This window comes from Drosophila grimshawi, unplaced genomic scaffold (genome assembly GCF_018153295.1).
Source record: "Drosophila grimshawi isolate 15287-2541.00 unplaced genomic scaffold, ASM1815329v1 contig_44, whole genome shotgun sequence".
NCBI classification, from domain to species: domain Eukaryota; kingdom Metazoa; phylum Arthropoda; class Insecta; order Diptera; family Drosophilidae; genus Drosophila; species Drosophila grimshawi.
The window spans coordinates 1,386,159-1,408,373 of NW_025063240.1; the positions used below are offsets into that span (position 1 = coordinate 1,386,159).

The 22,215-nt window shown below is 37.4% G+C and overlaps 1 protein-coding gene across 1 annotated transcript; it reads right to left on the reverse strand.

Annotated features, from left to right (window-relative positions):
- Positions 1-21,097: 21,097 nt before the first annotated feature.
- On the reverse strand, positions 21,098-21,584 carry LOC6570491 (cell death protein Grim). Its single transcript, XM_001996683.2, has one exon. The coding sequence runs from the start codon at positions 21,582-21,584 to the stop codon at positions 21,114-21,116; it is 471 nt and encodes a 156-aa protein (XP_001996719.1). The 3' UTR covers positions 21,098-21,113.
- Between the last annotated feature and the right edge of the window lie 631 nt (positions 21,585-22,215).

Consider the following 22,215-nt stretch of genomic DNA (forward strand, 5'->3'; position numbering starts at 1 on the left):
GGATCTCGGTTCGTAAATTGCATTTCGTCAAAGCATTCCTGTGGCTGCTTTTGACAAAGCAAAGAGTTTTCCCCCGGCTGTTTTTTCCGCAGTTTAAAAAATTGCTCACAATAAGCTTTGACAGCCGCCTGTCAATATGCAGATTGTTTCCACGCTGACGCAGTTACGCACGATTTGGCAAAGAATCTCTGCTCCGACATGACCATGTGGCGTCTCTAGAAGCTCAAGTTCAAGTGCGTCGTTGTCGTTGTCAGTGATTGGCTTTGTCTGAGTGAATGTCTTCATGAAATGCGAGTATCTTGTTGCTTGTAGCACTTTAAGCCTTTTTATGTTCTTTTTGAGCCCAACAATTTATGTATTGGATTTTGTAATCACTTTGTTACACTTGAAATTAATGGAACGACTGGACAACTTAAGTCTGGCGGAATGTCAATGCCAAAACTAATGGCAAACAGAGGCGATGACAGCACTCACTGCATCAAAATGTGGCAAAAACGATTTAGTTTTTATCTATTATGAGATCTTAATAAATTAAAGTAATTTTATAGGTTTGGAAACCATTGAATATAGTTGCCAATCTCGAATCAACAAGGTTATTTGCTTACTGAAAACTACTGAGCAAAAAAGCAATATCTGCATTTTTTATCTCACAGCATTAAAATATATATAAGGTTGGGAAAACATTAACTACAGTTGTGTCTCTAATCAGTAGCCGACTACTTTTCTTATTATCACGAATTAGAATTATAATAATAGTAATCATTTAAATGTTTTTTATCATTAGGACAACTGAGTACCTTTGACTAGTGATAGACCAGGAAACCAGTCCGCATTTGGTAATCTTTCAGAAAGTTGATAATCTTTAAGAATGGTCAACTAAAAAAATATATTCATTAACTGCATATTTTTTACTGTTTTATATGTCTGATTAGTAGTTGATGCATTTTCTTACTTCATTTAAAGAAATAACATTTAAAATTACTGCCTTGTGCCCAAGTCAAGAAACATGGTTTGCATCCGAGTGAAGCTTATGTTTTTTTTTCCAGGTAAAATACTAATAATAATAATAAATAGAAGATGACATATCATCACTCAGCTGTTGTTTGGCTGCGTGACGCATATTGGACTCAGCTTAACCCTACGTTTTGTTGAAAACAATGATCTCTATGAAAGTGCAGCCATTTGTGAAGCTCATGAATAGCACAATAGGCAGACATTGAAATCACACATGAATTAATCACAGCAAATTGCGCAGAAAAAGCCACCAAAAAGTTCTGACAGCCCGGCGAGGATTAATCATCTAATGCGTTTATGCACGAGCATAACAAAAACTTGAAATTCGTCTTGGCACTTCAAAGCCAAATAATTTGTAAGAGACACCATGGTCCAGACGATCCTCCAGACAAAACGGCGCTCGATAATAAAACAACATCTTGCCTGGCCTCTGGTCAAGGTGTTGAGTGAGCACCTTCAGCTGAAGAAAGAGAAGAAAAAAGGGTACGCACCACGATGACAACAAAATGGCAATTAATTGAAACATGAATTATTAACGCCACGCTGCCACAGCCGCAGCAGCCGCAGTCGATGTTGCAGCCACCCATTGTCCATTGTTGTTGCACGAACTGAAAGATGACCAGGTAAAGTTGCAGAGGATGCTGCTGCTGCTGCTGGCGACTCTTTGACGAACTGTATCACTGACTGACTGAGTGACTGACTGATGTGCTGGACTTTTGATGTCGGTGCTGCTTTGCTTTTGTTGATTTATAAAAGTTCATTAATCTTGCCGAATTCTATTTAGTTTTTCCCATCTCCGACAACTACGAAAAAGCGCAGCAAATGCGTTGTGAAAAATTTTCATAAAATTTAAAGAAAACCAACACAGTTGCTCGGTCAAGTTTGTAGTCAAAGTCGAGTTTTTTTTTACATGATTAATTAACAAATTATTCATTGCGGTGCTGACGAGTAGCCAAGGAACTTTAGAGATCAGAACGTGAGAAACTAATTGAAACGATCTGTAATACAGATTATAAACTGATCTTGACTAAACTGCTTAGACCAGAATTTGCAGGATATAAAGCAGTAAAGAGCACCCTTGACATATTGTTCTATGCTACATTCTATTAATATAGTCTTTTGTTGATCCACACACAGTTTGTGACTCGTCTTCATAAATCATGCGATTGGTAAATGTCTGCTTGTCTAACATGGATTTCCAAGTGGAATGTTAGGCATCGCTTCTGATTGGAATTTGTAAAGTCAAAAACCATAGCTGACACTTAATTATGGGATGCAAGCGGTGAAGCGTGCCAGTGCCCAGCCCTCCCTCCTCCCAGCCCCACCCTATCTCTTTTGGTTAGACCCCAACAAAGAGCCATAAATCTTGACAAAATATGCGCCCTCGAAAAGAGGCAGCGCCTAGAGATTTAAGGGTTCCCCGGCAACACGCGCCATGTCACTGAAAAATTGCTCGAAATGTTGACACAACTATTCAAATTAATTGATTTAATGCCACTTGCACTCGGTTATTAATGAAGTTTGGAGTGCAGCTCTAATTAGAATTAGAAAGACCGAGGCGACATTAGAAATTCCATTTCTCATGCGACAAAATTAGAAATGGCTGCAATCCCAAATGGTGCACGTGCTGTGGCTGCCACTTCTAAAATATATATCTGTGTGTTTTAATAATCTGCCCGTTCCTGACGACAGGATAATGCACTCCAACACCAATGCCAATCCTCAAACCCCAAACTATTCAGCTCTTTTAGTGCTTTTCTTGCGACACTTTTCAGTGCCTCAAATACTCGGCAACACCTGCTGCACTTCAGTCCCCCTCCCCCACACACTCCCCACCCACTTCAACTCTACTACTACTACTTAAAGCAGTTTTATTTTCATTGCGTTTTCTCACTGACAATTAAATTAAAGCGCATTATGGCAAATTTATGACAGCTTAATTTCATATATTAAGATTTTATGGCTTTGGTTGGGAAGCTCGTAAAACTAAAATACAGCTGGCTTCTCTTGCAGCATGGAGTTATTTAAGCAGTAAATTAGATTAGCAGCTGGATAATCAAACTACTATATATATATATATATATCTCATATATACACATACATATAAATGCACTGAACTACCACAAGAATCATTGCCACTCCCTCGAATGCCATTCAATCAGCACCCAGGTAGTCGAATAGCCTTTCGGCCACGTCCCACCCACTCAGTGATGAATGACGACGTATCTTGGATCTTGGCCAAAGGAATTTATTACATTTGACATTGGCTACTACGAGGTTTGCCCAGCAAGTTCTTTATCGACTATTGATGAACAGTTTTGACCAGCCAAGTAATTATATATATATAATAAATACTTTCTAAATAAACCAAAAATAATATTTTAATGAGTTAGGTTTTTTACTTATATATTTCCTAACTATAGAAATTATTTTTAAGAACTTAATAAAACAACATTCTTATATTATGACTAAGAAACAATTTCAAATTGATTAACAAACTTTTCTTGAAATATTTCAATAATTTTGTATGATTTTGTTTTTCAGTAATTTACTTACCTCGTGACTAATTTTCTCTAACAAACTAATGGGCCTGAAGGGGTGACTAAAAATAAAGTGACTAAGGAAGACTTTCTTAAAATATTTTAAAAATATTTATATGGTTTAGTTTTCGGTAATATGGTTTCGTATATATATATATATATATATATATATATATACATTTAATATATATATATATGAAGTTCAAGAGGTATGTATTAGGTGACTAAGCAACACTTTCACATCGAATCACATATTTTGAAGAGCCTCAATCTTATTGTGCGACCCTCGGATTTGTTTGCTGCGCTTTTGGCACTGCAGTTGCTTTTATGCGCTGCCGTTGACAGTCAAGTGAAAAATGCAACTCGCCCGCCGGGATCCCATTGACATGACGATGTCGATGACGATGAGAATGAGAATGACTATGGAGATGGAGATGGAGATGACGATGTTGAGATGATGATGTGAATGACGTTACGTTTAACGGAGGCAGCGACGTTGACGTCGACGTCGACGTCGACGACTGTTGGGGCCATTAGCGAGCAATTGCGCATAAAAGTCACGGAGACAGCAAACTGACACTGCGGATGCAGTTGGATAGTTTTGGCTGTGTGGCTTGGCTACTTGGATATGGGCAGCCGATCAGCCAATATTAAATAATGTTGTTAAATGCGAAGCATTGAACCGCTTGGGGAATCGCTTTGCTGGCTGCCTTCTGACAGTCAATGGCTAAATAAATAAATAAAATGAAATTAACTTTGACTTTTCGTGTGCGGCGACATTTGTCTGTCTGCTGTGCATTTTGTGCTTTGTGTATTGGCATTCGATTTCGCTGCCGGGGCCAAAACACAAAGGTGAACTGACGATAACGTTGACGACGACGCTAACGCTGACGATGACGCTGACGATGACGAAGACGAAGACGAAGATGATGGCGCTGGTGGCGATGACGCCAATTGGCAGTTCACAGCGCAGAGCCATAAAAAATCGCAGCTCGTTTGAGCATTTTGTGATTTGTGTCGGTAGCCAGTGCTGCTCAATCGCGTGTTTCTTTTGCCAGCCATTGTATCGAGTTAATTTATTGATGACAGACGCGCGATAAAAACCAAAAATGTGAATTGTCATTAGAGCTCATAAACTTGATTGACAGCGGCAAACCAATGCCAATAGCAATGGGAATGGATAACGATTAGCCGACCAGGTCTATTGAACTTTCTTCTCAGAGTGTGAGCCTTGGGTGAAACAAAAATGCTTAAGGACCACGATTAGAATAAAAACTAAAAAACCATTATAAATACATATATTCAAAAATTACATATATACTTTAAAAAATATGTAAAATCAAAAATGTAATCTTGTTTGCGTAAGAAGGTATAATAAATATAAGTATATAAAAATGATGCCAAGCTATTGCCTTCTCCAGATATAGGGCTCGAATCCACTGTCCGATGGGTCTGTCTTGCCCTTCCCAGGCCCATTTGCATAGCATATCAATTTAAAAGAAATGCAGCTCATAATTATGTCGCTTAAAAATGCACATAATTCAACGCATTTTCCGCCTTAAGAAACAGGTTTAACGCCAGCTGAGAAAATCGTGTACAAAGTGTATTTAATTTTATGCATCAGGATCATAAAAATTTCCGCACCATATATGACCGTTGGTCATAAATATTCAAATTTCACACTCTCACAGTTGGTCTCAGCATCCAAAAAGCGTTGCGCTGCATCAATCATGAAAAAACAAGCTCATTAAAAATCATAAATAGGAATTTGGTTATTTTCTTGCAGGAGCAGAATGCTGGGCAGCATCCTGCTGCCACTTCCTGGTCGGCTGACCACGATTTGCATATAAAAAGCATTTAAACGCAACAAATTGCATGTAAATTGTTTTTCCCGGCCAAAACTCGCCACTAATTATGCTCATTCAGAAGTGTTGACATAAATCTCTGCATTCGCAGAGGCCTGTTCTGTCCTGTCCTGTCCTATTCCGCGGAGGGGTGCGACCAACATCGCCATACTATCCTCTGCTGGACCAGTGTGTCCTGTCTCTATAAATTTGAAATTATTTTCGGCAGCACCGCAGCCCGAACCAGAGTTCCCCCACCCATCCTATTGTCAGCGGCTTGTCCTAACAACGTGTTAATGTCGCTTCGGTCTAACCCTTTCGGCATCCGAGTCCTCTCGGCTCGTCCTCGTCCTCGTCCTCGTCCTTGTACTCGTCAGTGCTTGACACTAATGTGCCGCATTACAAACTGTTGAGCAATTTAATTTAATGTACACTCGCAGTTCAGGAGTTCTTTTTTCCATGTCTGGGCGACCACTTTGCAGTTGCTTAAGATTTATTTGAATTTGACTGGCAGGCTGGGGTTAAAACCTTCATCCTGCGTTGAGAACTTGGCGCTTACTTGAAAATTTATTACCTACGAAATTTTTGCGGTTTTTTGTGTGATTTTTGGTTCATTAAATATAATTTCATGCTCGACAATTTTGACTTAATTAAGTTGCATTTCCAACACTGAAGGGCTCTCAAGTGGATTTTTGGAGTTCGACTTAATGAGTTGGAAAAATGTCGCACAAAAAATTCAAAGTACACAAAATGCATAATCTCAAAAAATTTACAAAACGCAACATCTGCCTGCATCTGTAATCAGAATAGTAACAAAAAACTATAGATTCTGTTGGCAATATAGAATAAAGAACTTAAGAGTTGAACGTGACTGTTCTTTTAATTATTTTGTATTTATTAATATACTGACCAATTAGCTAGAAGAAAATGGAATTTAATTAATCTAAACTAATAATGTCTTGTAGTATAACACTTGTATAATTTACAATTAATTTGTATATTTTCAGATCTTATCCGTCGTGAAGGATTGAAATTGATTCAGGACCGCATTGGGGGTATATTAAATATTATTTAAGTTCGAGTTTTTCTTAAGATGACTATAAGCAAACAATACAGGTAAAGTAAAGTTCAAGTAGGGTGACTTAACAAATATTCCAGGTAATAATATCTTTTGTAAATAACGTGGCAAAATGAAGATTCAAACGCAGTTTCTAATTGTGGATTATCTGAATTATGCGCGAGTGTCTCTTTAATTGTTGATGAATTAAGAGCAACTTAACTTAGGAGAATATAATGCAGAAAAATAAAAAAATCCATGTGTGACCAGAGCTTCGATATTAATCGATAAAGCGATACTTAACTATTAATCGATGCTGTGATATTCAAATATATTTGAACAACATCCATAAAATAAATGCAAATAAAAATTCAATTAAATTAGAAAACAAAAAAAAACGAACGTAATTTCTCTTGTATTATATGGCGACAATTTTAATTCATCTATTCGAAAAACTTTTTTCTAAATAAGTGATAATAACGCAAAAAAAATCCAAGTTTTTTATGCATTTTTTTTTTGTTTTTATAAATATTAATAACGTTGGTGGGATAAACCTAATTAATAAAATTTGTCACACTTCCCAATTTGCTTCTCCTCCTGAGCAGAGTCACTCAAGCATAAGACATATCGCTGTCAGGCTATCGTAATAGATTGGAAAAAGACGAAAAACTCATTACAAATTTTCGAACAACCCACACACAGAGAGTAGCTAAGCAATCCTTTCTTCCTGTCTGTGCTAATCACAAAAACGTGACGTCATTCGCCACGCCTTTATTATGATTTTTATTAATGATGCCTGGCCACTATTGCATATGCATATAGCGAGAATTCTTTCATTATGGGTATGAGAGGCCCAAAATAAAACAAACAAACAAAAAAAAAAAACAAAAAACCAATTTGTCTGGGAGACGAAGTGCGAAACTTGCCTCAAGTTTGGTCTGTGTTTTAATCCGCGCGTTTAATTGAAATTGGCTTTGATGCCTCGGGGTATTATGCGGGTCCCGAGTCAGTGGTGAGTTAAATTCTGGTAGCTGCCACAGTTGCACATTGTCAAATCTTATAGATATTAATGATGTTTAGACATACAACCAAATTACGAAGCAATTAATTATGATTTTCTTATTGGCTTTGACTTTTGCGTGACTCTTGCTCTTTGGGCTTGTCGCTGCCAACTTGTGGCTTGATGGGGTTAAGCTTAACTCAAATAAAAGTATTTATTTTTTATGTGCCCGCATAGCGGAGCAGGATTACACTATTTAACTGTAACAATTTCTTCTTTCAATTATGAATTATTAATGTATAAGGTGAGTTGCTCTTTTGTTTATTTTAGATTGGCACTGCAACCAATTGAGATCTTATTAAAAAATGGAAAAGGGTCAAATGTCTTGCAATCAAATTATTAATGACAACAAATTTGAAATAAATTATTTAGCTCTCATGTACATATGTTTATCATAGAAGAGGTGTCATTCAAATGTTCAACTTACCAATTAAAATTACGAAATTCGTGCAAAGATTATAAATATATTTTTGAAGCTCACTAAAATTATGAGCTGTATTTTACAATTTAAAGTGCTTTCTTAATAATATAGGTGACATGCATAGTAAGTATAAATAAAATAAAGAAAATCGGACAAAATATTTATATTACCTATCCACAAACTCAATTCCATTGCAGTCCTCCCTTTCTCTCGGGCTTCGATTTCTTTGCTGCCCGCTGATTTTGCCCCCATAAGTCAAGGTTTATCGCGCCCAATCGGCCATAATTCTTATGCCTGACATAATGTACCTCACTTTGTTGTTTATCGTTGCAATTTTTCTGCGTGCTTGTGCTCAGCACTTTGGCAACTTTTTAGCAATTTACAAAATATGGCATAATTCTGGCACAGACATCCCCGTCGCGACGAGTCGTATGTTTTTTTTTACAACTATGTAACTTGTATTATTGCCCACTTATTGACTTAATGTGCATCTTGATAGCAATACGAATTTATTTGATATACGGCTAAAGGAAAAGCTGAGATCCTCGTAACTGATTTCAGTGAAAGTGCACAGCGGGTTGGCCTAGAATAGAAGAAATCATGGCCGAGCCAGGCAGCTGTGCCACAGAAGTCAAATGCCAACTAATTAAAAATCTCAAAGGTTTCGTGACACCAGCAAGACACCAGATCATTAATAAGGATTTCGCGACGCGCCTTTGCGACGTTTTTAAAAGTTCTCACGTGTTTTAAATGAATGTGTGTGTGTTCAATGAGACAAAAGTCAAAATGGTAGCAATGCAAATATTTATATAAGTTACTCTTGTTGCTATTTTTCTTCAAATGTCAGTTGCGAACAAAAGGGTTAATGAGTTCAGCAGCAGCAACAACAACATCAACGTCGCAGCTACTTAAAGGCCTGATTAATGATGCATTCCACAAAAAAACTGGTGAAAAAAGCTGCCTTCACATGTATATGTATGCAAAATAAGAAAAATCTTTGCATAAAATCATTAATTAAACGCAGTCACAGGATCTCACAGGTATATAAAAAATATGTAAATTCAATTGTAAACGAAAGCTGTTTTGAAAAATCGCATCATTTCCAATTATAAATTCATTGAAATGACATTTAGGCCCAAAGGATCTCAAGTCAATTCCATCAGTCAGAGACAGATAAAAAAGATCATAGTTAAATATAATAAATGTTTGTTGTATTTTTTTGGGTATATGCAAATTGTTATTTCTCTCCCAGCTCCACACCCAATTAACTTTGTTGTCAATCAAATGCAAATATTGCGGTTCTCTGGTAGCACACAATATTTTATTCTCCCTTGAGGGGGGCAGGGGGAGGCAACTGCAATTTGTTGCTGCTGTTGTGGCTCATTAGAATTGCTCAATTATTCCATCAATATGCATTGTTGTTAATCGAATTTGTGCAGTTGCCGTCAGTTGCGAAGAGTTTTCATGGGTTGTTCTTTTCGTGCCGTAAAAATTCATGAATATTTAAGTGGCCATCGTTGGGCATGCAAATTTGATCAACTCTTTTATTTTTATATTGTTTTGTTGACTGCAGAAAGGAGTAGAGTGTGATATTTAAATGACTTCGATTTGGCAGTGGGTTCTAAATTTGTCTGGGAAAGTTTAGAAAGCGTGACGCAAATTTCACAAAACAGTATTAGCATAAGCGCAAGGGAAGCTAATGGAATTATTCTATTCGTTATTTATTAGCTAATCCGATCTATCAAGATCGACAAAGTGTAAATTTGCCAGAGTATTGTAAAACAACCATTAAGCAAATCAAGCAACAACTCGGCAACATCTTCTCATCATTGGGTTTGGACCGTTTCACACATTTCCCGCTACTGGACGATCAATCAAAATCCGAATTTTAATGTTATGCGGTGCATGAAACCAAACAGGAATAATAAAACAGCCAAAAAACGAATAACCATATCCTGAATAGCGCACAAAAACCAAACAAAACGCAACGAAAATAAAAAGTGCACAAGAATTTTCAACGCGACACCCAACAAAAGGGTGCGCTGGCATTTTTCTAACCCTTGTAAAGGAAAAATATTTGGAGAATAAAAAAAAATATAAATAAAATGGAAAAATGCAAAAAACACTTTGACGGAGTGGCAACCAGTAACCAGTAGCTGCCACAGCAAAATAGTAAAAATTGTCGAAAATCCTATTAAGCGTTTCCTGGGCGAGTTTCACGTCTGCTGCTGAAGGTATCGACATTTTTTCATTCTTTTTGCTTGTTGCTTTCGGTGGCATAAAAATCACACCAGGAGCCTTGTGGTGAGGTCTCGAAAAGGATGGAGAGTGAAGGATAGAGAGAGAGAGAGAGAGAGAGAGGGAGGGAGTGTGAGCTACCCACATGCTTTTGACACTTGGCTTTAGGTTTGGGCCAATTTCCCTTTTGCGCTTCAGTCAGTGGCTTAAATGTCTAATTTAAATGCATGCGCTTTTAACAGTTGTAGACAGAGATTGATGATTGTTTTTGAATTGGCGTCGTCTAGCTAAATCCTACAGGAGTTCCTCTTTTGGGTACACTACTCGCATATAATTGCCAACAAATAGCTGGCAGATAGGCTGGCGTCTTTATATTTAAGTGAATCGAAAAGCATTTACTCATTAACTTATTCCTATTATTTGTTTGTATAGAAATAAAGCAGGAAACTCTCCCACAACGCAGGTGCAGATTTTCCCTTAGGGCGAGGGAAAGCAACCCCCAAACAGGACAAAAACAGGCAACTCCTTCACATGTGACACACATGAGATGTCATCTACTCTATTTTGAAGCCGTTAATTTATGAGCTCTAACAAATCAAGTTGGCCATGCTCACTTAACAAAACAAAGCCAAACTTTTTGTGCTGAGGTGTATAAAATTTAAAGCATTTATCGTAAATTTTGATCGCTGCCGCTATAAAAACTGATAACATGGACATCAAACAGCACATGTGGGGAGCCCCGGTCAGTGGCCTGGACAACCCTTAACCACACACAGACAGACACACACACACACACACACATCCTGTTTGCTGCACAATGGACTATCTCTGATTAGGAAGTGGAAAACAATAAAAGGCTACCCACATTTGAAAGGCGGCACTCTGAGCCACTGTGCCAACTAGAACGGATGTCATTAGGCCTATTTAAAGTAGTTTTGGCCGCAGGCAAATTGTACAAAAATACATTACGACGGAAATCATAAACACAATTCGAGCCCTGGACCCAATTTATCAGCCAGACTGACACAATTCAACTGCGATTCGTTGCGCCTCTGCGGAGGGGTCAGATTTTGTCACTCGACGCGGCAAGCGCCTAAATAAATATGTCAAAATCAATTTTTGACCGCCGACGCAGTCGATAAAAGGCGATCCCGACTCGCATTCCATTAGTGCCGCTCAATTGATTCTTTAAAATGCCATTTTCGGCTCTGGTTGCGGCACGCAGTGGCTTCCACTCATTGGTTACGCTCCGCATCGCCTGCGAAAGTGTTGCTACAAGTTGCATGCAACACACGACAAAGGGTTAACAGTGCGTAATAAATTGCATTTTTATAGAGCTTTGCACAGTTTAAAATTGCGATCGGAATTTCGACACGCTCTTTATTGAAAAAATACGTTTGAAGAATCCGCAAAAAATTGTCATTTGATGTTCTGTAGATCGCATAGCATATATAAAAAGGAAGCAAAGAATGTTTTATGTTTTAAGGTAGTTTATGCCTTAAATTTAAGGAAAATTTACTTAAATACATTTTTTATGATCAAAATATTAATATTTTGTTTTTATATACTCAAATTATTATATATATGATACAGGAATCCAGAGAGCTAATAAAGTACTTGGTTTTATTTGGCGTTGGTCGTTGGAATTCGATTCAGTTTATCCTGTGTGGTCACCATAATACCTGATTCTTTATCATATATAGGATACCGGACATACATAACATCATATAATGTCTATCAATTCCCAAAGGTACAGATTCCTTTAAATAATGCCTTTGAGTTGGCGAGTTGTGCAGCTGCCTAAGAAAAGATTCTCACAATCCTTAAACTCAATATCTTATATTAGTTTTTTATGTCCTTGTGTTTTATTAATTGCTGCAAATTTACTGCAAATTTCACGCGGTCCTTCTTTGAAATCAATCAAAATGCACATGTCAAACACAAATCCCAAAATAAATCAAAACAATAAAAATAAGCAAAATAAAAAAAAAACAAAAAACTATAAGAAAACATATAAAAAACTCGCCGTCATAAATATTTTGAAAGACGCAACACACACAAACGAAACCATAAAAACGCAGTGTGAAATTCACAAAAAATACGGTCGATAAAAAAATGAATCGAGTCGAAATGCAGTGCGAAATTCACACAGTATAAAAATGGGTGAAAACAGCCCAAAAATGCAATTGATATAACTTTTCTGCGACTGGGGTTGATTTCGGTTTGGGTTTGGCTTTGGTTTGACTCGGGTAAAGTGGGTAAAGCCAATAAATGCCCATCAATGAGCAGCGCCGATCCTTCCTTGAATGCAGTTTTGAAAACAGTTTAAATTTGATTTGGGTGCACAGTCGTTTTTTGGGCTTCTGCCCCGCGAAGGGTTGGGCAACCCTTTCAAGCGAGCCGCGACTGGCCGCCACCGAAGCATCGCATCGCATCGCATTGCGTTGAGTCCAAGCTGCTAAATAAATCATTTCTCTTCGATTAATTCGCTTGCTGACATGTGGAGAGTGCACACAACACACTCACATGTGCGCGGCTCGGTTACGGGTATGGATTTATGTGTGTGTCCGGGGAAAGGGTTATGCGGAGGGCTAAACGGCCGCCACTCATGTCAAATTTTGGCTTTTGCTCCGCTTTGTAGTGGCATGGAAAATTGTTTTTTATGCGCGTCGCACCAACTCGCTCATAAGTTATAAATTAGTCGACTTTTCAAGTGCTTTAAAATCGCAAAAGGGGTTAAGAGAAACCCTCTCTCTGCTTCTCCCCTCTTGCTGCTTGCAACCAATGACATTTCCACGTCATTGATTTCCTTGGGTTTGCTTTTTTGATTTTTTATATTTTTATTTTTAAATTGTTGCCTCTCGCATTGTGCGTAACAATTGGCACTTATGTCTCGAGCATTTTTAAGTGCATTGATTAATTTTTATTTTGATCGTTTTGAAATCAATATTGTTTGCAAATTTCTGTAAATACTCGTTGCGGCAAGGGAGTTGCAAGCAGTTGGTCTGTGTAATTTGCCGTTATTTGCAACGCCCAACGCAGTTGTTGCCACTTTAAAAAGTGCCTCGATTGACAGCCTTATGGAATTTATGTAGTGGAAGTGTGTAAAAAGGATTGCACATTGAGTTGTGTGAGAAAAATGATGATGGGAATTTATTAGAATGTTTTTCTTATATATGACTTACATCTTTTTAAATATTTAGATGCATTTTGCTCTCGTGTACAATAAGGATAAGCATAATTAAGATATGGCCTCTAAATTTCTTAATTCTCTCAATCTTTCAAGAACATTTAACTAAGGATTTAAAAACAAACCACATTAAAAAAAGCAAAATTATATAATAGTACTTGAAATTTATTAATAATATTTATAATATTAATATTATTATGACCGTGACCGCCGATCGACAGTTCTCCCCTTTCTATTTAAATATAACTCCTGTAACTCATCCCTCAACACCAATTTCTGCCCGAATGCGAGAATCTTTGTCAGTTTGAGGGTTTGAATGTCCTTCGATTTTAAGACTAGGTAGTATCCCGTAGGATCGTAGGGTTACTAGGCAACACAATATCTATAAGATTAATGTCATTTCAGAGTCTGCTCTAATAGATCTTAGGGCATACTTCGGATAATTATGCTATCCGAATAAACTTTTATATAAATTTGAGGATCGCAAAAATGCATACTTTGTAATCGGAACGTCTTGACTTGATTTAAATCAGCGCAATCAACCCATTAAATGACTTACTACTGATAAATGTTATAAGTGTTCCATAAATGAACCGATATTCTCTTAAAATTCATAATCCAAATAATGCAAATTACGTATGTTAATTAATTTTAATTCGCACAATCAGAGCGTCAAAATCATATGCAGATATTGTTTTCAGACAAATTGTTCTTTGTTTCTTTGTTTATTCGCATATTAAAATGCATAACCCTCTTTCGATCGTGCATGAACATTTAACAACTTAATCGAGTCACACGAACACACGCCCAGTAAGCCCAAGTCCGAGGAAGAAGCACTCACAAAATGACAATATTAACAATTACGGCACGAGTGCGACTCACTTTTAACCCTAGAGATAATTTAATCAGCGCTACTTCAAGTAGGTAATGCTGTCCACGACACTGCGGCAATAAGAAAGGGAGCAAAAGATGGGAACGGGAACGGAAACGGGAATGAGGACGAGGATGAGGACGAGCAGGCAGCAGTCAGACAGAGGGCAGGCGAAGGGCAGACAGGCGACTCATGTGTGAGATTTACGCGTTCGCCTTTCACTCGAGGAAACCGAACTGAACTGAAATCAAAGCGTAACAAATTGCGGGCACACTCGACGGACAGGCTGGCAGGCAGGGAGAGGGGCAGGCAACTTTCACTGCACGGATTAGCAGGCACGTGACTTTTTTCAATGCGAAACACAGCTCCGGCTCCGAAGGAACCTTTGTTTGCCCGTTCGAGTATTGAAAGCCGATTATATGTACGAGTATTTACACTCCATTATTGTGTCGATGATGTTGTTCATGATGATGATGATGATGACGTTGATGATGATGATGATGATGTAGTGCCTGCCGAGAACAATGGTCAACCGGTCAGCTGGTCAGCTCGGTCAGCTTGTCCATGTGCGCGGATGGGCTACTTAATTATGTCACTTTGGGCACAATTTATTAATTTTTTTCTCTGGCTGTGCAAATCGATTTGCTGTTATCTATATCTATAGTCTATATGTATCTGTATACTAAATGTAGCCATTGATTTGCATTGACATTGGCATTGGCATTGGGCAATGTGAGAAGGGTGTGGCCAATTTGCATGCTACTGACACGCGTCACTCGCTGATCAAAGAACTGTGGGGGATAGTGGATAAGGGATAGGGGATGGAAGGGGGAGGGTTATGCAAATAAAAGTCAGCTTGTCAATAAATGAGTGCTTGGACATAGGTCAATGAGTGCTACTTAATCAATGTCAACAGCGAGCAAAGCCTGGGAACATTGAGCGAGTAACTCTAAATGCCATTTTGCATGGTTGTCATAAAATAAATGTGATATTGACGCAGAACTGAATAACAAACCAGTTGACTTAGCATAATATTCATGGCATAAGTTGAGGATATAAGCAAGTACCAGTCGAGAATATAATCATCATAATCTCCACATATATCAAGCTAGTAAGCTTGGTGAATACATTTATACAGTACATTGCATGGAAATATAAATTAATCCTCCAAACATCTTAGAAATAGGTTTATAGCTCAGTCAAATAATTATACGTATTATATATTCTTAATTTCAACTTTCAGTGCTGAAAAATTTGATAAACTTATAGGTATGCAATGTTCCTTCACTTATATATAACAAGTAAGAATGATGTAATCGTAATCAATATTAGAATATGTTTTGGAGTATAATAAGTACGGCTCTAATCCGATGAATAAAATAACAAAATAAATAATAAATAATATATGCTCTGCATTTAAAATTGTGACTTTTATTGCTACCACAGATCGATTTGAGTCGATATTCGCGAATCGCGATCTCCGAAATCAGCGGACATGACAGATCGATTCGGCACTTGGACCTAATCAAGATTAAATATATTATACTACATAACTATTTTGGGATTAATGTTGCTCCTTTCTGCGTGTAACATACTTCTGTACAAAACCATAATACACTTTCTACACATTTTTAATGGGTGCAGGGAATAAAAACAAGTATAACGAATCTTACATCTTAGCATGTATGTAAAAAATATTATAATAAAAACTAGTTACAAAGCAAATATTTATGTTTGCATTTTTTCATTTTTATTTTGATATAAATTATTTTTGCTAATAGTTAATAGGCTGGACATTTTGAACTTTAAGTTTATTTACTGAGTCTGATATAAACCACATATAAAATTAACGATCGAATGATAGTTATCTTAACTGCTGTTTAACAAAATTAAAAATAGATATACAGAACAAGTTAACTGGTTGATAAGGATACCACTTCTACAATTTATATACACTTGATGAGAATCTTGTTCACATATCAAACTATGGTTAAAAATATTAATACCACAATCCCATACTGCGCCAGCACCGTTGGTGTCTAATGATTAGCCAACTACCAAAATAGGTGGCATTGATATAATGGCTGGACCACCAGTTAACGGCCACAGCAAACTGGGCCTCAACTCGACTCGATTGGGCTCAGCTCAGCTCGACTGAACTCAACTCAACTCAACTCTTTGTCAGGCATTTTCAATTTCGTTAATGACCCAAAAGTGCCGTAAAGCAATTTATTCACGGTCAGGGCAAGAGCCTGAGCTGAGCCCAGCTCACTGACACAAGACAAATAATAGCGCAGCAGGACATTGACAACAACACCCGAGAAACGAGCCAAGAGGAAAATGTGGAAAATGGGAAAAAGACAGACAGTCTACGGCAACTGGTCAGTAATTGACTGCCGTTGCTGTGGCATGTTGGCTGTTGCCTGTTGGCTGTTGCATGTTATTGGCTGTTGTCGGTTCCCTGGCCAAACGCCGATAATGAAGCGCAATTGTTGAACGTTGGCAACAAATTTTTGGAAGCAACAAACAAAGTGCAACTGCAACAAGAAGCGTTCAGTTGGTTTGGGGGGTAATTAATCATATTGCCGTCTCTTGAATGACTTCTTTTATGGGCACTCATAAACCATTGACGGCATACCCCAGGTTATTTTCAACTAATTTAAGGTGTTGCCCCTAGTGCAAGACGTAAATAAATCATTAATTTTTCTTGGAGACTTTTTACGAATGCAGTTTGGTGGAAATGTATTGCTTATACATACGAGATATTTTCTTATTTTTTTTTTTGGACCGCCTGCGGTTTTGTGGGTGTTGACATACGCTTAGGCCCAGGGAAATTCTCCATACTTGAGCCTGTGCTTGGGCAATGAATCATGAGATTAATGAAACGTTAAGGTTTGAGCACTAAATGTCAATCCACAGCAATCTGAAGAAGCCTTCGACTCTGGACACGTCAAACAATTAACTCAGCCCCACCCACTGACAACTCTAGCTCCAGCTAGAGCTCCAGCTCTAACTCCACAGATAACCCAAAGAAAACTCATGCAACTCCAATGCGAGTTGAGTTTTTCCGCCTTTGATATTTGATTTGCCTTTTCCGAGTTGCTTAGGTATCACTATCTGGGACTACTTCGTTTGTGGTCATATTGCGTTTCACTTTTGCTCCACTTTCAGTTTTTGCGTCAATTTGCGTTGGGGGCGTTGTTTGCTAAAGTCAAGTCAAGAAACTGGGTCACTGCTGTTCACTCCTGCCCTGCTCGGGGGCGTATATGTGTCCGCCGCCTGGGTTTGTTGTACTTTCCGGACAACGGAAAAACGAAATAAAAAATCAATAGAGCCAGCTCGTAATTAACTTGCGACTTAAAGTGCATGCACAGTTCCGCTGCGGCTTACTTAGTTGGAGGTGGCTCTGAGTCATTTGGCCAGACAGGAAACCCATTATGAAAACCCATTGTTTGTTGCTGACTCCAAGGCACACTGGGCAAGCAACAGTTGATATACTCGTAGTAATTTGAATGTAAATCTCATAAGGTGATTGTAATCGTAGCCTTAAATATTTATATTAAATTATCTATTGATTTGAAATGGGTGTCTCCTTAATATCGAAGTTGTACTTCTCAACAAATTTATATTTATATTATAAATCTAATTTTTCTTACAAATGAGACACTCATTTTTAGTATCTCTAATTTTGGATCCTCATTTTAGTTTAGTATTTTGTTTGAATTGACTTAAAAGAATGCCTTGAATGCCAGAACAGATTTTGTTCGGTAGGAGAATGAAAGGAGTTATTTTATAAAATAAAATAATCACAATCATCACATATAATAAGTTACTTTATGAAATTTAGAGTGATAAACCTTTTTCAAATATGAAAAAATATTCTAATTCGCTTAACTTTTGCATTTAATATGCAACATATTTAGTAATAAACAATTAAAATAACCTAGGTAAAGAGATAGCAACTATAAATAATAGTTGTGCTTTTCACATTGTTTGCATATAAATCATGGAAATCATACGGAAATCTTATGACTAAGGATTGGAAAAACTCCATTCCATCGGCTTTACTTATTAAAGGGTTTTTTTTTTGTTGTACCCCACTTTGAGGAAAGGAAATCTCATGTTTGTTTGACAACTCATATTGTCTGTCCGGTGGCGGAGTGTTAACCCTTTGCCAGTCAGGACAACCCCATCGCCCACATGCCAACGGGACAAACATTTACCGATGCTTATCGTCCGAACCAATATGTCACCTTGAAGGGAAAACAATTTTTGGCACTGCATATTTGTGTGGTGTCATGCCACAAGTTGTGGCAAGGGTTAAATTAAAAGGTTACGCTGCTTAAAAGCAACCGCAGTACACACACAGAAAGCAAAAAAAAAGGAAGCAAAAAACGGAGCTAACTGGGAAATGCTCAACTCATCAGGGTGGTGCACCCCCTAGAGGACAGTTGAACCCCAAATGCAACATCTGTGACAAATGATCGTCGCTGGCTGATAACGCGGACAGTCAAAAATGTGTGTACAATAATTATGCAAACATTTCGGGCCGCTAATTTGCCGCGTTATCTTAATTTAAATCGCGCAAAAGCGCACTGAACATATTTAATTGTCGTGACATGACAATAAGCGACCTGGAAATTAGGGTCCTCAACTGACCCGCGGCCAAGTTGTTTAAGTTAGGGTTAAGAGCACCACTTTCCTCACTCACCTTTTGCTTTTTCGCGTGTTGCTTGATTTTCGGCAGCGATAAGTGAATCGGAAATTGTAGGGTATGCAAATGTTACCCAATGCCCAGCTACTGTTTGTCGCGTGTCCTCTGCGTGTGCAGAATTTCATTTTTAACGCTTGCCATCCTGTTTGGAATGTGAGTTTATTGAGACAGTTTATGATAAAATAATTGTAGTCATTTTTGGACACATGTTTCGAGTTCATTTCAGATGTATCTTAATGACTTAATTATTTGTTAACTCAAATTTTGTAAACTAAAATTAAAAATTGGAATTGAAAAAAATATGCAAGTCTGACTGAGAAATGAAATAATTAATTTGGAGATTCTTTTATTTACAAATAACCATAGCTTGATTTTTTGGGAAGCTGTGGAAAATCCCATACAGACAAAATAATGTAAAATTTAAATATGTATTTAATCGATATTCTTCGATTAACTGGTGGAAAGAGAAAATGTTCTAAATTTACAAAGGATAAAACGGAAGACGATCAAATTATATTTTCAGCGCTGGTATAAACCTTGCTGATATACTTTTATATGTATTTAAGGATCAAGTTGTTCTCTAAAGTCAATACATATAGCGATTTGTTTGTGGAATTTTGTTTTACAAATCATAATAATAAGTTATCGGCTTATTTCGAAACCAAGCATTATTTATTGTTTTTATAAAAAACACTGTAAAGTACATGCGTAGTAAAAAATTAAATTTTAATAATAGTAGGCATTTTACCATTTATCCCGTAGGCAAACATCATCGAAATATATTTTGAGCTGTTTGATTCAACATATCTTAAAATTTTTGAAAATATATTTAGTTGTTGCGTTTAAATTTTCTTAGAAGTTTTTAATAAATGCATATCTAAAAATATACAAATAAAAATTAATCAGATCACTTTTCAATTTCTTCTGCTAATATGAGAGATAAATCTGAAAATGTTGAAAGCTTTACTGAAAGTATGAAAGGTTTTGAAGGAGTACAAGGTATATTAACTGTGGAGTTTTCAATCCTATAAATAAAATACGTTTTTTTCGATTATGATATTTTTTGTATAAAATTGTATTTATTTTTGCATGTCTTATAAAAAGTTTTAAATTGCTTACAATTTTCTTGTAAGATTTAGATTGAATTAGTTTTTTTTTTTGTTGCGTTCGCAAATGCAAAAAAAAAAATAAATAAATAATATCGCTTATAATTTTTGCTAAAGACAATAATAATCGTAAAATATGGGATACAGATTTTGTTTTTTGTAATTGTATCAAAATTGCTTAAGCTATGAAATTTTTAGTAAGTATTCTGCTTTTGTGGATTTTAACTTTGTTTATTGTTTTACTGTTGGGTTCATTTTTGGTTCGGCGGTTTTGCTTCTTTTTTTATTTTATTGACACTCATTTTATGTTTCTTTGTATATATAAAAATGGTCTGCTTAATAACTATTTTGTACAATGTAGTTGTTGTCTTTGTTGTATTTCATTTGTTACATTTGTTGGTTCTGTACGAATATAATAATTATGTTTAACCATTCAGATTGGATTTGTTGGGTACATTTATATTTTATGCTAGTAGAAATGCTAAAATTTGACATTTAGTTTTTTATACTCGTACTTAGTAATATGTTGCATATGTATATGATAGTGAGTTTAGTGTTGATTTTTGACTGTTTAGTTGTAGACACAGATGCTAATTAGTTGAACGATATACATATCTATATATTTGAAGTTTTTCTCCCAAATTAAAATATGAAAATGAATAAGTCTTGCTGCTACGCCTATTTGAACCAACTTTTACAACCCGAAACCTTTTACATTTGAAACTTAGGATTACAAAATGCTCCAGCTCTCACTTTCTCTCTCTGTCTCTCTCCGTCTCCTACTAACCTCCTCGGCTAAAAATCACTACAAAAATTTGACACCAAAAAGTACCAATAATATTATATCACTTTCAGCAAATCGATGACAAATTTTGAATTTTCTCAAAAATCGTTACAATACAAATATAAAATACACTTTCGTTAGCACGCTTATCAACTCCCACTTCAAACTCGATAAACCCCAAAAATCACAATGCGCTTTGATTGAGCTGCCACCAAAAATAACTGTACAATAATAGCCACAGTTCTATATATAGTCTTGCGTCTCCAACCCAAATCTAATCTCTCTTAGCATTCGCATCAGTCACATCTCCATCTCCATCTTCATCTCCATCTCCAACTCCAGTCTCTCTGTCTCCCTCGGCTGCAGTTGCATCTGCATCGCTTGCTCCGCTGCTGATCTCGAATGAGATTTGTATAACGGTCGCCCGGCGTTGGGTGGGATTATAGCTGTAGAGTCTCAAGGCGTAGCAGAAGATTTGCGCCAACAGCTCCCAGCACCCAAACTCGGACATGGAAATGGCACCCTGCTCGCTGCCCAGCGGCACCGAAATGTTGGCGCGAAATTGCGTACGTTGTTGCTGTTGTTGTTGTTGTTGCTGCTGTTGTTGTTGCTGTTGCCTGGACTCGGTCTGTCTGTGATTGGATGAGCTATTTGTGCCGTCGGCAGCTGCTGCATGTTGCGCACTTTGTTGCCTACTTCTGGCCAAAAGTTGCGCCTGATCGGGTATAAAGTAAGCGATTGCCATTTTGTCTCTTAATCTTTTGTATTTATTAAAACACGAAAAATGTGTCACTTATTGCACTTGGTTTGTCTATTTGCAATGCACTGTTAAATGTTTTTTCACATTTGTGTGAGCTTTTTAATAATTGCACAGTTTGGCGCCAAAACAAAAACTGTGCACTTTTTACGATAAACTGAAATATACGTAAACTTTTGCTGTGTGCACGCTGCTCTGGCTTATGTTGTTGCCTTATCAAAGGTTCTGTGTGGACTGACTGTAAATATCCTTGCCGCAGTCACTTTTATAAAATAGCTGCGCTGCCAGCAACGACGACGACAACGTCGCTCGTGCTTCCTAGGAAGCAACACGGCGCTCGCCTCGGCCAAATGTCACCACCCCAGAAGTAAGAGTCGTGGTGGTGGTTGGATGGAGTGTGTGTGCTTTGTTTATGCCAGCAACCAACCAATTGAGCCACCAAAGGCAGCCACTCACACCACTCTTCCACGGTGATGTTGAGGTTGACGGTGGGCACAGTTCCGTTGCCACCCCAAAAGTTACAGTCACGACCGGGCTTTCTCGAGAGAAAGAGACTAAGCCAGCGAGAGAGAGAGAGAGAGCGAGCGTTCGCCTAAGAGAGTGCCTTACGTCAGACGTA

What these genes read in the sequence shown, in the direction of transcription:
- LOC6570491 (XM_001996683.2), bottom strand. Translation starts at nt 21,584, where the DNA reads ATGGCAATCGCTTACTTTATACCCGATCAGGCGCAACTTTTGGCCAGA.